Source organism: Oncorhynchus mykiss, chromosome 20 (genome assembly GCF_057628025.1).
Source record: "Oncorhynchus mykiss isolate SJ-2025 chromosome 20, ASM5762802v1, whole genome shotgun sequence".
Lineage (NCBI taxonomy): Eukaryota > Metazoa > Chordata > Actinopteri > Salmoniformes > Salmonidae > Oncorhynchus > Oncorhynchus mykiss.
In genome coordinates this window covers 49,127,795-49,144,946 of record NC_143041.1, presented here as the reverse complement: position 1 = coordinate 49,144,946, position 17,152 = coordinate 49,127,795, and the positions used below count along the sequence as shown (strand labels likewise).

The 17,152-nt window shown below is 42.1% G+C and overlaps 2 protein-coding genes across 15 annotated transcripts in view; both read left to right on the top strand.

Annotated features, from left to right (window-relative positions):
* Nucleotides 1–1,123, top strand: part of capn2 (calpain 2 catalytic subunit) — a 40,855-nt gene extending 39,732 nt beyond the window's left edge. For 2 of the 9 annotated variants that reach the window (XR_016489217.1, XR_016489222.1), the window contains exons 19-21: nt 353–411; nt 501–600; nt 649–1,123. Coding sequence is in view for 3 of the 9 variants with exons in the window: in XM_090211856.1 (XP_090067982.1) it covers nt 353–411; nt 501–524 (83 nt within the window). In the remaining 6 variants the exon portion in view is untranslated. 9 annotated transcript variants of the gene reach the window in all.
* A 102-nt stretch (nt 1,124–1,225) lies between these two features.
* LOC110499567 (calpain-1 catalytic subunit) overlaps nt 1,226–17,152 on the top strand; it is a 46,657-nt gene continuing 30,730 nt past the window's right edge. Inside the window, exons 1-5 of one of the 6 annotated variants that reach the window (XM_090213185.1) lie at nt 1,255–1,388; nt 10,962–10,979; nt 12,494–12,587; nt 13,424–13,570; nt 15,179–15,248. In XM_090213185.1, the coding sequence (XP_090069311.1) occupies nt 12,495–12,587; nt 13,424–13,570; nt 15,179–15,248 (310 nt within the window). In that variant the 5' untranslated portion in view covers nt 1,255–1,388; nt 10,962–10,979; nt 12,494. Of the gene's footprint in view, nt 1,389–10,961; nt 10,980–12,295; nt 12,588–13,423; nt 13,571–15,178; nt 15,249–17,152 lie in introns of those variants that run through there. The other 5 variants (XM_090213187.1, XM_090213189.1, XM_090213186.1 and 2 more) reach the window with 5 other exon arrangements.

The window sequence follows — 17,152 nt, the reverse complement described above, 5'->3', positions numbered from 1 at the left end:
TCTAGGTTTCTAATCTCCACCAGGCACAGCCAGAAGAGGACTGGCCACCCCTCATAGCTTGGTTCCTCTCTAGGTTTATAATCTCCACCAGGCACAGCCAGAAGAGGACTGGCCACCACTCAGAGCCTGGTTCCTCTCTAGGTTTCTTCCTAGGTTTTGGCCTTTCTAGGAAGTTCTTCCTAGCCACCGTGCTTCTACACCTGCATTGCTTGCTGTTTGGGGTTTTAGGCTGGGTTTCTGTGCAGCACTTTGAGATATCAGCTGATGTAATAAGGGCTATACAAATAAATTTGATTTAATGAGAGTATCTGTTATAGATGGTTAACACCTCGTTCCTCTCTCCACCTCGCAGAAGTCTTCAAGAAGCTTGACATGGATGACACTGGTTTCATTGAATTGGATTTCTTCCAGGTGAGAACTTTAAATTGTAGTTTGTAATCAACTCATTGTTGTTTTTTTTCCGTTCTAATATATTGATTGTATTATTTTTCTATTTTCAGTGGTTGTCATTTTCCATGATCTAGAAGATGGCAGCACAAGACCTGTTCTCTCAAAGACCTGTTCTCTCAAAGACCTGTTCTCTCAAAGACCTGTTCTCTCAAAGACCTGTTCTCTCAAAGACCTGTTCTCAAAGACCTGTTCTCTCTCTGACCTGTTCTCTCTCTGACCTGTTCTCTCTGACCTGTTCTCTCTGACCTGTTCTCTCTGACCTGTTCTCTCTCTGACCTGTTCTCTCAGACTGTTCTCTCTCTGACCTGTTCTCTCTCTGACCTGTTCTCTCTCTGACCTGTTCTCTCAGACTGTTCTCTCTCTGACCTGTTCTCTCTGACCTGTTCTCTCTCTGACCTGTTCTCTCAGACAGCTACAAATAAGCCAAAGTGCCTTTTCAAGATGTTTCTTTTGACACACACTTTATGACGTAACAGAATGTTTTAAAACCTTAATTTTATGCATTATTTGTTTTATTAGACAAAGCCTATTGAGAACTACAGATAACCTAAACCTACTTTGGTGATGAAATGTAAGACATCATTTCAATCCTTTTATGCAGCTTTTTGTTACTTATAGTTGTGTGTCCTCTTCACCAAAGATATATTAATTAATAAATGGCATTGTTTCCCCAGTCTCTTGAGCTGTCTGTTTGATTTGGTACTCGTTTCTTTTACTTGGGACAGTCCATGAGCCCCTCCCCGGCGGAAGTGGTTGGGCTTGCCCAGCGCAGTAACATTGACGGCACGGAACGTGCGCTACTGCTCGGCTGAACCACCACTGTGCACCGTTTAACGTTACACCCCCCACACACTGTTCTGAGATTTATACGATTCCGTAGTAAACTGGAAGTCTGGCACGTTACTAGGAAAAACATCAAAGCAGGTGTCTTCAAAGTGGTGAGTGTTACCATCATTGAATGGTTTCTACAGGAAATCTAGTCAGAGAGAGTGCATCTTTTCACGCATGGTGAAGGTAGAGGATTTGATTCACCGGTTTGCCGTAGCTCATATCCGTCCAGAAGGATACCATACAGTAGGATTGCAAAACATTTTCAACATTGGTTCTGTAATCGTTACAATGTTAGAAGTTATTCATTTTCGGTCCACCACAATTCATAACCTGCCACGTCAACTAGGATATGCATGCGCAATAAGCCAGAAGGGAACCGTTTACGCGACAGTTCCAGAATGCAGTAACAGTGGTCTCGTCTCAGTTTATTATAAACTTTGTCAACGCAGGATGATTTAAATTCAACTGTAGAAAAGCATAACAATTATCACAGAGAATATTTCACTAAGTTAAAACAAAATGATACCCACGTATTACAAGTCAATCCATCATTGTGTATTTCAAATACTAGGCCTGCACGTGCAATGTGTCTCTTTATTTTGGTTATATACCTGACACCTGAATGAGGGACCCACAGCACTGTGAGTAGCCCACTGGGATATAAGGCTCATAGTTGTACGGATGAGAGGCTAATGTCATAGTTGTTTTGGGGCATTGTTGAAGTAGAGTCCGGGACCAGGAAGGAAGCTTTATGGATGACATCATTCCAGGACCGCCTGAATCAGCTGTTCTCTGAGAAAACTCTGTTCATCAAATAACCCGAGAGCCTCACAAGCGCATCTGATCTGCTGGCAAGAGGGACATTCCTGCACCAACGCACACACACTGGACAGAGGGCAAAGGAGTGTTCCTGTTTGCAAAGGGGTGTTCCTGTTTGTTCCTGCCCCGAGGATGCGTATTTTACACACACAAAAGCACACACTAATGCTGAGTGATTAGTGCTTTTTGAGTTCGGTTCAGTTTCGGTTCGATTGTAAAACTAAAAAATCACGGTTTTCGATTTTGGTTTCGACACAGACATTTAATACACTATGCATTATGTTGGTTGAATGCTGTAACAACAGAATAAAACAGTGAATAACAGGCCTATGATGGTAGTGACTTCTCATTACTGCTGATCACTTATTAACCATCAATTATTAACATTACAATACTATAATCAAATATTTAAGTTTATATTAGTTTTATTTTATTACTATTATTTAATTCTAAGTCAGCAATAGTGACAAAATCACTATTTAGTAGCTCTTCAAAGTAAATAAGACATACTATTATGACAGCCGAATACCAACTATCAATCACTGAGATCATGTATTTTCAGCGTCGCGTAGCAACTGCTCTCTATCTCTCCCCATGGCGCGTTGTCTTCACGTAGGGTTTCCGCCACTTCCCGATTCGCCAAAGTGCGGGAGTACGCAGTACGACGCGCAGGGGATTGTAGGTAGGTAGGTGGGCGGCGCGAATCCTGCTAGCGGAGCGAGAGAAAAAAAGTTCCGCTCTGCTCTACTTTATGCAAATTATACTCGGCCACCGCTGCAGTTAACCAATCAGGCGAGGAGCTACAAAATGTCCCGTTCATTAAACAAAGTTCCGCCTGTCATTAGTTCCGGGCAAGCGCAAACAACGAATATGGAGCACAGCCAATCCTCGGTCTGTCTGTTTTACCAATTCTATATGATTTTGCTTTGCTAGAATAGAGAGACAAAATCATAAAGTCAGTGGCATGGAGGAGAATTGCATATATTGGTGGGTGAAGAGAGATTTGCACAACAATGTTTGCGTGTCCTGCTAGCTATGAATATCAAGCAACCTAAACCTCAGAACTGTGATCAAAGCCACCATTTGTAAATGTGTTTAAATTTCCCCACCAAATGTTAGAAATCACCAGTAACACACATTATAACATTGTACACGATACACTAAGCATGGATTTCCCATGCAATATGATACCAATTGGATTATAGCATCTTAACATGATGATTATCATATAGTATAGTTCATGGCTCTTTCATTATACTGGTGTCATGGCATTGATGGATAAAGCTCACTTCCTATAAGATGCAAAGGCCGAGAAGCACATCAGTGGGTACGTACTTGTGGTAAAGGAAATTGTGGCTTTGTTCTCAGTCAACTTACCTGGTACAATAAGGGCTAAAAACATTTTAAAAAGGGTTCGATTTTCACTAAACAAATTTTCACTAAACAATTTCATGTCAGAAAAATCATGTAGAAAATCTAGTTTATGGTTAGTCTTATATACACTGATTGCACATGCCATTAAACCAGTTATGCCATCATACAGTAGTTAACAATTAAAACATGTTTAAACACCTCACTTCAGTGAATGCACATTAATCTAACTTGTTTGTAAATGTTAAACCTCTTAGTAAGTACAGTGGGGAGAACAAGTATTTGATACACTGCCGATTTTGCAGCTTTTCCTACTTACAAAGCATGTAGAGGTCTGTAATTTTTATCATCGGTACACCTCAACTGTGAGAGACGGAATCTAAAACAAAAATCCTGAAAATCACATTGTATGATTTTTAAGTAATTAATTTGCATTTTATTGCATGACATAAGTATTTGATCACCTGCCAACCAGTAAGAATTCCGGCTCTCACAGACCTGTTAGTTTTTCTTTAAGAAGCCTTCCTGTTCTCCACTCATTACCTGTATTAACTGCACCTGTTTGAACTCGTTACCTGTATAAAAGACACCTGTCCACACACTCAATCAAACAGACTCCAACCTCTCCACAATGGCCAAGACCAGAGAGCTGTGTAAGGACATCAGGGATAAAATTGTAGACCTGCACAAGGCTGGGATGGGCTGCAGGACAATAGGCAAGCAGCTTGGTGAGAAGGCAACAACTGTTGGCTGTAGTCTAAAGCATAATTTTGGGTGAACAAAAAAAAGTCCATACCAGAGGTGACCAACCTCACTCCTGTCCCTAATCTACTGGGTGAGCAGACTTCTATTCCAGCTCAGCAATAATACACATTATTATCAACTCAGTAGGTTTGATTAGTTGAACCAGGGGTGTTAATGCTGGGCTGGAACAGAAGGGTGGTCCTGCACCAGTTGAAATACGTTTGTAGCCTGGGGGACTTGTAACCGTGTTGTATACAACATGTGCTAACATAAGTACACATACAACCCCTGGTAATCACGGATGTGTCAGCAGTCTCACTGGAACATGCAGACAGGCTTTCACAGCTCTCCATATCTTGTTACGGTGACGAGTACGGGCCACCTCCCAGACAGTCCTACTAATGGACAAGGTGGTCTTTGTGGATCTTCTAGATTGGGTCAACTCCCACCACACATCTGGATTATCCTGCAGTATGAGCTTTTTTCCCCAGGTGAGGGGGCCTCCCTACCCTCGGCGGGCCTCCCTACCCTCGGCTGAGTGAGCAGTGAAGCCCTGGGCTCAATTTGATTAGATATTTTATTCATTTAGCAGTCACTCGTATGCAGAGAGTACATTTTTTTTTATAGTTTTTTTTCCCGTACTGGTCCCCCTTGGGAATCGAACTCACAACCCTGGCATTACAAGTGCTATACCATCAATTGTTTGGTCGTTAGGCTGTTGGTTGACCGAGGTTGTTTTAGTCGAGCAGTAACAAATATATATATTTGCACCCATCTCAGTGAACCAATCCCTTGCGGAGGCTAAAGACACTTTATGTTTGATCTGTAAATGTGGTCGGAGGCCTGGTGCAATGGCGGAGCCTCCAGAGGCTCCGTACCACATGGCCTCCCAAATGTTGTAACAATGCGGAGGGCTCTGTATAGCTCCGCATTGACATGATTGGTAGACGGTAGGTGGGGGCGGTACATCCTGTAGAACTCACTTCGCTCCTCACTGCGCCGCGAAGCCCAAATCAAGCACGGCTTCTTATCCCTTGCGCAAAAAGCCTACAGCTGTGTCTGTCTGTCTCCGGAGCTCACTGATGCAGGAAACTCTGAGGGCCCAGAATATCTTAGCACCAGTTTCAGGCTGGACCCTAGTTAATAGTTGATACAATGTTTCCAGTTCGTTGCAGACAGGCCATGTGTAGCCAATGTGATTCATAGGATATTTATTTTTATCAGGATATTGGAGTCTGCAATGTTTTTATTTGTTGGCTTTATGTAGACTATTTTGACATAATTGTTACATAATAAGTAACTTTTTAGGTTTGTATCGTTTTCATTTAGATTTGGATAGAATTTAGATTAACCACATGACACTGATTTTGAGATATGAAGACTATATTATAAATTAAATTATTTCACAGAAATGGGCATATGAAAACCATAACTGGCACGCAGATCGGTAGAAACGGTAAGATAAATTGGCATTCCACATGAGAAAGGTTGCCGACTCCTCGTGTCGCCTCTTACCGGCAACTTCAGAGAGTAATGGCAGAATCTGTGAAAGCCAGCATGAGCAGGAGGAGAACAGTTGGGTTGGTTTTTTTCTTCTTCTGGTTATCTAGATCTCTGGCACCCTCTTGAGGCATTTGTCTTATTTCATCAAACCATAAGCTTAAAGCAGCAGACAAGCTCAAGGCATATAGTTGATTTTGTTAAAACAATTAGGGTGTGTCTATATATGGAAAAATGCACATTTGAAAAATTTCAACAAATCGATTGGTGGAAAGAACAGACCACTTTCGGCCGACCAATTGGTAGGGGACAGCCCTAAAAGAGTGTTCCTTTTGTGTGTATTTTACACAGTTATCCTGGAGCTTCACTGTGGTTTCCTGCTGGAGCACACAATATGTGACCGACCACCTCGATTCGGTCTTATGGTGCAAAATTTGAAATTGTGTGTTTTTTTTTTTTTTTACATTGGATAAAAGTAGACACTCAGAGCTAGACAATGGTATCATACACAGCAATTGAGGAACAATGGGAAAGTAATTCTGGTTTGAAAGTTAATGAACTAACTCCACACTTGAGAAAATTACCCTTGAATGTTTTGGTACTGACTGGAGAGCTCTTCTTTGTCAACACCCATTCAGCATCGTCCTTAAGACTTTAGCCCCACCCATCTCTTTAAGGATTCACACACGCTATATTAAAGAAAATCCTAAGTTTATTTGTGAAATATGAAATATCAGAAACAGATAGTGTCCAGATAAAAATATTTTATAAACATCGTATCATTATTAGATGACCAAGACACATGTCTAAATTGATTGGTCATGTGAATGAAAAGCTATAACCACCCCCCCAGATACATCTAGCTAAGTCACTATTGTCTAGACATGTACACATGTTCATGAAATACTATAGATGGCTGTAATCACCCCCAGACACACCTGGCTAATTTGATGGGTAAGTAATAAGCTGGCCGAAGTGGAGTATTTTGTTTAGACATGTAGCTAGCTAGGTAACAAGGTATCTAGCTAAACAATGAACTGGCATAACCCCAACTACCAATACAAACATTGTCATAACTGTGGTATGAATCTGCAGGTAGCTAAAGTTATCAAACTAGGTTCAATGTTAGCTAGCTAACATTTGGCTATAACTAGCAATGCAAATTGTTTTCTGATTCAAATTATATTACTACACAGATTATACATGTAACGTTAGCCAGCGAGCCAGCAAGCTAACGTTTTGCAATAAACATGACTTTCTGACCAAATTATAAAGTTATATCTGTAAAATGTAGCTAGACTCTGACCTGTATACATGTAGGAACGCTTCACACAGACTGGAACCATGAAACTCTGTTTTGGCACATGAAAGTTCACATATTCCAGAAGGCATTTCTGACAAAAAATGCATTTTGATTTAAAACAAATACATGTTTGTGTTGAAATGCCTGTGAAGTAGTGACGTGCGACATACGCCTAGTTTCCTGAAACGAGTCACATATGGTTTGGCCGTGGGACACCTACGGTGAACCCCCTGAGCCTGTAACTGTTATAATGCTGCTCTTATTTTGGCTTTTGGTTCCACTAGTTAATGAAAACCAGTAACACCTCTCTTTTGGTTCCACAGTTTCACAACTGATAAATTGCACAGTTAAAAAAAAATATATATAGTGATTATAATGCAGTAGCTTCTAACAATAAGAATCCAGTTCTGTTCTTACTTTACCCCAGAAGTCTACTAACAATAAGAATCCAGTTCTGTTCTTACTTTACCCCAGAAGTCTACTAACAATCCAGTTCTGTTCTTACTTTACCCCAGAAGTCTTCTAACAATAAGAATCCAGTTCTGTTCTTACTTTACCCCAGAAGTCTACTAACAATCCAGTTCTGTTCTTACTTTACCCCAGAAGTCTACTAACAATCCAGTTCTGTTCTTACTTTACCCCAGAAGTCTTCTAACAAACCAGTTCTGTTCTTACTTTACCCCAGAAGTCTACTAACAATAAGAATCCAGTTCTGTTCTTACTTTACCCCAGAAGTCTACTAACAATAAGAATCCAGTTCTGTTCTTACTTTACCCCAGAAGTCTACTAACAATAACAATCCAGTTCTGTTCTTACTTTACCCCAGAAGTCTACTAACAATAACAATCCAGTTCTGTTCTTACTTTACCCCAGAAGTCTTCTAACAATAACAATCCAGTTCTGTTCTTACTTTACCCCAGAAGTCTTCTAACAATCCAGTTCTGTTCTTACTTTACCCCAGAAGTCTACTAACAATAACAATCCAGTTCTGTTCTTACTTTACCCCAGAAGTCTACTAACAATAACAATCCAGTTCTGTTCTTACTTTACCCCAGAAGTCTTCTAACAATCCAGTTCTGTTCTTACTTTACCCCAGAAGTCTACTAACAATAACATTTCAGTTCTGTTCTTACTTTACCCCAGAAGTCTTCTAACAATCCAGTTCTGTTCTTACTTTACCCCAGAAGTCTTCTAACAATCCAGTTCTGTTCTTACTTTACCCCAGAAGTCTACTAACAATAACAATCCAGTTCTGTTCTTACTTTACCCCAGAAGTCTACTAACAATAACAATCCAGTTCTGTTCTTACTTTACCCCAGAAGTCTTCTAACAATCCAGTTCTGTTCTTACTTTACCCCAGAAGTCTACTAACAATAACATTTCAGTTCTGTTCTTATTTTACCCCAGAAGTCTTCTAACAATCCAGTTCTGTTCTTACTTTACCCCAGAAGTCTACTAACAATAACAATCCAGTTCTGTTCTTACTTTACCCCAGAAGTCTACTAACAATAACAATCCAGTTCTGTTCTTACTTTACCCCAGAAGTCTTCTAACAATCCAGTTCTGTTCTTACTTTACCCCAGAAGTCTACTAACAATAACAATCCAGTTCTGTTCTTACTTTACCCCAGAAGTCTTCTAACAATAAGAATCGAGTTCTGTTCTTACTTTACCCCAGAAGTCTACTAACAATAACAATCCAGTTCTGTTCTTACTTTACCCCAGAAGTCTTCTAACAATAACAATCCAGTTCTGTTCTTACTTTACCCCAGAAGTCTTCTAACAATCCAGTTCTGTTCTTACTTTACCCCAGAAGTCTACTAACAATAACAATCCAGTTCTGTTCTTACTTTACCCCAGAAGTCTACTAACAATAACAATCCAGTTCTGTTCTTACTTTACCCCAGAAGTCTACTAACAATAACAATCCAGTTCCGTTCTTACTTTACCCCAGAAGTCTACTAACAATAAGAATCCAGTTCTGTTCTTACTTTACCCCAGAAGTCTTCTAACAATAACATTTCAGTTCTGTTCTTACTTTACCCCAGAAGTCTTCTAACAATAACAATCCAGTTCTGTTCTTACTTTACCCCAGAAGTCTTCTAACAATAACAATCCAGTTCTGTTCTTACTTTACCCCAGAAGTCTACTAACAATCCAGTTCTGTTCTTACTTTACCCCAGAAGTCTACTAACAATAAGAATCCAGTTCTGTTCTTACTTTACCCCAGAAGTCTTCTAACAATAACAATCCAGTTCCGTTCTTACTTTACCCCAGAAGTCTACTAACAATAACAATCCAGTTCTGTTCTTACTTTACCCCAGAAGTCTACTAACAATCCAGTTCTGTTCTTACTTTACCCCAGAAGTCTTCTAACAATAACATCCTAAAAATCTATGCTCTGCTATCCCTATCTTTTACATTGGGGTTTATACCCCCTAGTTGCCAAGAACATGCCTCCTTTGACTACAGCCACACAAGACATCCTCCCTCTTACACGTGACATTTAAGCAAAGTTCCATAACACATTGTCTCATTTAGATGTGATGTCTACACAGAGTCAGGTAACACATTGGTTCTTTCATAGGTGACAAAAATCTGTGGTGTCATCTGCTTCATGGCCCGAGTGTCATCAGGCAACTCTACCAACTCCATCCCAGGGCCGAGACAGGGGTGTCGCCATATAAGATCAACCTCCGCCCTCCTGTCTTTGTTCTGCTGCTCCACAGCTGTTTGTGGTTGAGGCCTCTTCTTTAAGCGGGCGTGCAATGGATTATGGTCATTGTAGTTAATTACCACATTTTCTGCGCTAATCCATGTAGAATATTGGCCTGTTGGAAACTACAACTCCCTACTACATCGCACAATTCAGGTTTGATCTGATTTATCTCTAGAGAAACTACAACTCCCTACTACATCAGGTTTGATCTGATTTATCTCTAGAGAAACTACAACTCCCTACTACATCAGGTTTGATCTGATTTATCTCTAGAGAAACTACAACTCCCTACTACATCAGGTTTGATCTGATTTATCCCTAGAGAAACTACAACTCCCTACTACATCAGGTTCTACTAAGCTATGTGGAATGTTCTTATAAATGAGTGATAAAAGAAAGATCAGGAACATCTAAAACAATTTCTTCATATTAGTTTGATGACCAAACTGTGCGGTCGCTACAGACGAGTCTGTCTGTCTGTCTCTCCCCCCCCCCCACACACACTCTGTCTAATGTTTATTACATTTGCTATTCAAGGTCAAATCACAAGAAACACTTCTGTCTCCTTAAATGGAGAGAAATAGAGAGAGAGAGAAATACAATCTGTATTGTTCTTCTTCCAAGCTGTTCTCCCACACAGAATGAGGACTTCACATTACCTAACACAGTACAGATGTCCTGATGAAACTTTCTCTAGTACTCTGGGACATCCCTTGGCCATGGTGCCAGACCTTGTTCAGAGAGAGCGAGAGACGTGGGAGGGGAGAGAGAGAACATGTGAGAGAGGGAGCGAGAGAACATGTGAGAGCGAGAGACGTGGGAGGGGAGAGAGAGAACATGTGAGAGAGGGAGCGAGAGAACATGTGAGAGAGAGGGAGAGCGAGAGACGTGGGAGGGGAGAGAGAGAGGACGTGGGAGGGGAGAGAGAGAACATGTGAGAGAGGGAGAGAGAGAACATGTGAGAGAGAGAAAGAGAGAGAAGCCTATTCTGAGGGTAGAGAGAACAGCATCAAATATTTATCCACACTACCAACAATCACTCTGCCTATTTATCTTTGATTGTCAGCGCGGATGACATGTTTTGGTCCAAGGTGTTATTTTTCACGGTGCTGCGCTGAAGGTTCTGATTGTAATAGCCTTAACATTGTTTCTAAAGTGCATACTGTGTGACTTTGGGTTATTGGTTACATACTGTACATTCCTCTTTTCTCCTATTTCTCTGCAGCCTGCTCATAGACTCAAGGTATCAGATTTTCATCTCTCTGTGTGTCTTTTGGGGGGGGCTTGTTAGAGGTGCTAGAGATTACTGTCTCTGTCTCCCCTTTCCACCCTAACCTCTCTTCCGTACCTCAGTTTTTGGCCTTGTATCTCTGATCAGTCTGTACCATTTCCACTATGCTTGTTCAATTTTTTCTTGCTTAATTTTCTTAAAAATGTTCTGTAATCCTAATTCTACCATAATCATTTTCTGTAATCCTAATTCTACCATAATCATTTTCTGTAATCCTAATTCTACCATAATCATTTTCTGTAATCCTAATTCTACCATACTCATTTTCTGTAATCCTAATTCTACCATAATCATTTTCTGTAATCCTAATTCTACCATAATCATTTTCTGTAATCCTAATTCCACCATAATCATTTTCTGTAATCCTAATTCTACCATAATCATTTTCTGTAATCCTAATTCTACCAAAATCATTTTCTGTAATCCTAATTTTACCATACTCATTTTCTGTAATCCTAATTCTACCATAATCATTTTCTGTAATCCTAATTCTACCATAATAATTTTCTGTAATCCTAAATCTTTTCTCTATCACTATTACATGTATTTATCAGAAACTCAATACACTAAATTATACTATTTATAATACTATAATAACTTTGGAAAAGACTCTCAGAATAAATACATTTAGACGTACAGAGTAAAAGCCTGAGACTAATAGCTAAATTATTACCCACCAATGAGTCAAGTGTTCAGACATGTGTTCAGCGGGAACTGTTATCAGAGCTCTGAGCAGTGTTCGATGACTCACTAAAGTAGGAGACATTTCTGAACAACACTCTGACTCACTGCCGGTGAGAAAGGCCAGAGTAGTCGATGATAGATCCACCCCAGAAAGATAAACCTGGAGAATGTATCACACGGTTATATTACAGGTCACAGGACCAGAGGTTCATTGGTAGAAAAACAGTCACAATACACAGAAAAACGAATAAAACAACAAACAATCAACAATGACGAAATAGAATATGATGGTTGCTATGCTGCGGACTGTGTGTCCGTGCTGTTAGCTTAGCTCGCTGCTATTTATACCCTCTACCCTGTGCCTGTCCCAGACCCGGATTCAAACACTATTCAAATGGTTGAAATACTTTGATCTTTTTGCTTTGGCCTGCCTCGACTGCCAGGTGGATGAGGTTTGCAGTTGCACACCTACTTCGTTGGTTGCATTGCAACAGACGAGCTCAATCAACCACGTCTATAAACTATTTGAAATTACTTTGAATAGTTGTTGAACCCAGGTGTGGCCTGGCGCACTGCAGCACCCACCCGGTTCTGTATTTATATCCCTGGTTCCAGTAGGTCAGGAGAGATCTCCACTCTCATAGACAGTAGAGCAGGCTATTGGGTCCATTGCTACAGGCAAATTCAATCAAGCCCGGGCTAAAGACATTGTAAATGATTTGCCTGTGCAGCACCCACCCAGGCCACTGACTGTATTTACAGTATATCGTGTCCTGTGTCAGTATGTCAGGGGGAATCTCTGCTAGCATAGCCACCAGCAGGCTACGAGCCGAGGGAATGGGCTCCAACGACCACGCCGTACCCTTCCTTAACCAGGTCAGTTTGTTTGTTTCTGATGGTTTTGAAACTTTGGATGTATACCTATTCCCTATATAGTGCACTACTTTAGACCAGGGCCCTATGGAACCCTATTCCCTATATAGTGCACTACTTTAGACCAGAGCCCTATGGAACCCTATTCCCTAAATAGTGCACTACTTTAGACCAGGGCCCTATGGAACCCTATTCCCTAAATAGTGCACTACTTTAGACCAGAGCCCTATGGAACCCTATTCCCTATATAGTGCACTACTTTAGACCAGGGCCCTATGGAACCCTATTCCCTACATAGTGCACTACTTTAGACCAGGGCCCTATGGAACCCTATTCCCTATATAGTGCACTACTTTAGACCAGGGCCCTATGGAACCCTATTCCCTACATAGTGCACTACTTTAGACCAGGGCCCTATGGAACCCTATTCCCTACATAGTGCACTACTTTAGACCAGAGCCCTATGGAACCCTATTCCCTAAATAGTGCACTACTTTAGACCAGGGCCCTATGGAACCCTATTCCCTAAATAGTGCACTACTTTAGACCAGAGCCCTATGGAACCCTATTCCCTATATAGTGCACTACTTTAGACCAGGGCACATAGAACCCTATTCCCTATATAGTGCACTACTTTAGACCAGGGCCTATTTGTGCCACACAGCCTCTTGTCTTTTATCATTACATGTTATTTGTTTCATCATCCAGGACCATTTTGGAGAAGAAAATTCAAGATTGTTTTAATGCTTTTGACATCAAATGCACATCTTGTTGCTTTAACTGTTGATTGAATCTGTTATTTTTTTTTTAATGAAATGATTTGAATTGACTTCCACCAGGACTATGAGGCTCTGAGGCAGGAGTGTCTGGAGACGGGGTGTCTGTTCCAGGACCCCTCCTTCCTAGCCGAACCTCCCTCTCTGGGCTTCAAGGAACTGGCCCCCTACTCTGCCAAGACCAGGGACGTGGAATGGATGAGACCCACGGTGAGGGGGGGGGTAAAGAGAGAGGGAGGAGTGTTAGTATTTTAGTTAAATACTAACACATAGTTTAGGGCAGTTCATTAAGAATGTGTCATTGGTTTGAGAGCTGATGTCAGGGTCAGTTATAGAGTCAGTTATAAGGGACAGTGTGTATACTACACACACAGATCACATCGATCCAACGAGGCTGACCACCAGTGTTGTTGTTTACGCCATGGACCCACAATACACTGCAGGACCGTTGCATTCCTACTTCCTTGTCTGTAAAGCAGCATGCCTGTCCCTGTCACGTTCTGCCACTGCAGCTGCTGCTATGGCTGACATGTGCTGCAGTATGGGGACAAGAAGAAACAGACACTCAGGTTGATCAGTGTCGTATGACCTGTGTTGGTGTATATTGCTGAACAGTTATATTGCCAATCTAGACTATAGTATGGCTGTCACACCCTTCAGCTGCCACTGTGACTGGCCTGTGTGGCAGACTGGCAGTGTGGGACAAGTAGAGACAGTTAGAAAGGAACATCTCAGTCAGTCCAGTAGAGACAGGAACAGGAAGGAACCTTTCAGTCAGTCCGGTAGAGACAGGAACAGGAAGGAACCTCTCAGTCAGTCCAGTAGAGACAGGAACAGGAAGGAACCTTTCAGTCAGTCCAGTAGAGACAGGAACAGGAAGGAACCTTTCAGTTAGTCCAGTAGAGACAGGAACAGGAAGGAACCTTTCAGTCAGTCCTGTAGAGACCAGTAGAGACAGAAACAGGAAGGAACCTTTCAGTCAGTCCGGTAGAGACAGGAACAGGAAGGAACCTCTCAGTCAGTCCAGTAGAGACAGGAACAGGAAGGAACCTTTCAGTTAGTCCAGTAGAGACAGGAACAGGAAGGAACCTTTCAGTCAGTCCAGTAGAGACCAGTAGAGACAGAAACAGGAAGGAACCTTTCAGTCAGTCCGGTAGAGACAGGAACAGGAAGGAACCTCTCAGTCAGTCCAGTAGAGATAGGAACAGGAAGGAACCTTTCAGTCAGTCCAGTAGAGACAGGAACAGGAAGGAACCTCTCAGTCAGTCCAGTAAAGACCTTTAGAGAGAGGAACAGGAAGTAACCTCCCAGTCAGTCCAGTAGAGACCAGTAGAGACCGGAACAGGAAGGAATCTCTCAGTCAGTCCAGCAGAGACAGGAACAGGAAGGAACCTCTCATTAGTCCAGTAAATACCATTAGAGAGAGGATCAGGAAGTAACCTCCCAGTCAGTCCAGTAGAGACAGGAGCAGGAAGGAACCTCTGTCAGTCCAGTAGAGACAGGAACAGGAAGGAACCTCTCAGTCTGTCCAGTAGAGACCAGTGCAGCTTTTGACCAGTCTTCCTCTGACCACTTCCTAGTTGTGCCACTTGTTTACCTCAGTTGCATATGTTCTAGAATTTCTCAAGAGCCAGATATGCTCAGCTGTCAGAAAAACTAGAAGCATCAGTAACAGAAATAGGAATGCTGTAAATGGACTTCCAGGTCAATTTAATTGTTGAATTGTTAGAAGATTAATAGGAAAAATACAGTCCCTCTCACTTCCAGTCAGTTTGTTTTACCAGAGTCTAATCCAGTCCTCCCTTTCCTTCGCTCCAGGAGCTGACAGATGACCCTCAGTTCATCCTGGGAGGAGCTACCAGAACAGACATCTGCCAGGGAGCGCTGGGTGAGTTCTGCGTAAACAGATACCAGAAGTCTTTAAAAAAAAAAAGGACCTGTTTTTGAAACAATTCTAGTACTACCTGAACGGCTCTTGGCTAAACCCCCAACGGTCTACCACAGTACTACCTGAACAGCTCTTGGCTAAACCCCCAACAGTCTCCCACAGTACTACCTGAAAGGCTCTTGGCTAAACCCCCAACGGTCTCCCACAATACTACCTGAAAGGCTCTTGGCTAAACCCCCAACGGTCTCCCACAGTACTACCTGAAAGGCTCTTAGCTAAACCCCCAACGGTCTCCCACCGTACTACCTGAAAGGCTCTTGGCTAAACCCCCAACGGTCTACCACCGTACTACCTGAAAGGCTCTTGGCTAAACCCCCAACGGTCTCCCACAGTACTACCTGAAAGGCTCTTGGCTAAACCCCCAACGATCTCCCACCGTACTACCTGAAAGGCTCTTGGCTAAACCCCCAACGGTCTCCCACAGTACTACCTGAAAGGCTCTTGGCTAAACCCCCAACGGTCTCCCACCGTACTACCTGAAAGGCTCTTGGCTAAACCCCCAACGGTCTCCCACAGTACTACCTGAAAGGCTCTTGGCTAAACCCCCAACGGTCTCCCACAGTACTACCTGAAAGGCTCTTGGCTAAACCCCCAACGGTCTACCATAATTACATATACAATATGGTCATTTAGCAGACACTCTTATCCCGAGCGACTTACAGTCAGTGCATTCAATGTAAGGTAGCTAGGTAAGACAACCGCCTTCCTTCTCTCCTCTCTCTGGTATTTACAACCAGGATGTACTGATAGTGGTGTTTACAACCAGGATATACTGATAGTGGTATTTACGGACAGGATGTACTGATAGTGGTATTTACAACCAGGATGTACTGATAGTGGTATTTACAACCAGGATGTACTGATAGTGGTATTTACGGACAGGATGTACTGATAGTGGTATTTACGGACAGGATGTACTGATAGTGGTATTTACAACCAGGATGTACTGATAGTGGTATTTACAACCAGGATATACTGATAGTGGTATTTACGGACAGGATGTACTGATAGTGGTATTTACAACCAGGATGGACTGATAGTGGTATTTACAACCAGGATGTACTGATAGTGGTATTTACGGACAGGATGTACTGATAGTGGTATTTACAACCAGGATGTACTGATAGTGGTATTTACAACCAGGATGTACTGATAGTGGTATTTACAACCAGGATGTACTGATAGTGGTATTTACAACCAGGATGTACTGATAGTGGTATTTACAACCAGGATGTACTGATAGTGGTATTTACGGACAGGATGTACTGATAGTGGTATTTACAACCAGGATGTACTGATAGTGGTATTTACAACCAGGATGTACTGATAGTGGTATTTACAACCAGGATGTACTGATAGTGGTATTTACAACCAGGATGTACTGATAGTGCCCACACATCTATATCATGTTGCCTCCACCTTACTCAAGATTTACAACATGCTTTCACTGCAGTCATCAATGTGTAGTCTGTTTATTTCACCTCGAATCAGCCGTAGTAGTAGCTGGTTCAGGAAATCAAACAAGTCTCCCCTTTCATAGGTTCAGTACAGAATGTGAGTGTGGAAAATCCCTATTTGGTAGAACAGAGTTGGACTGTGGGGTAGGACAGTACACACTGGGTTGGCTCAGGTCCAGGGCCGCTGGGCCTTCCTTCCTAGTGGAACTAACATCATGCCCTGGACCAGAACTGGGTTGGCCCTGGCAGACATCACAAGCACAGCCTGGTACACACTCCACCTGCTGGCCATTCTAGTTAAAACGATTGCAACAAATTTTCTCTCTGTCTTTCTGTGTCTCTCTCTCCCTCCCTCCCTCCACCTAAATCCCCGCCCTCCCTGCTCTC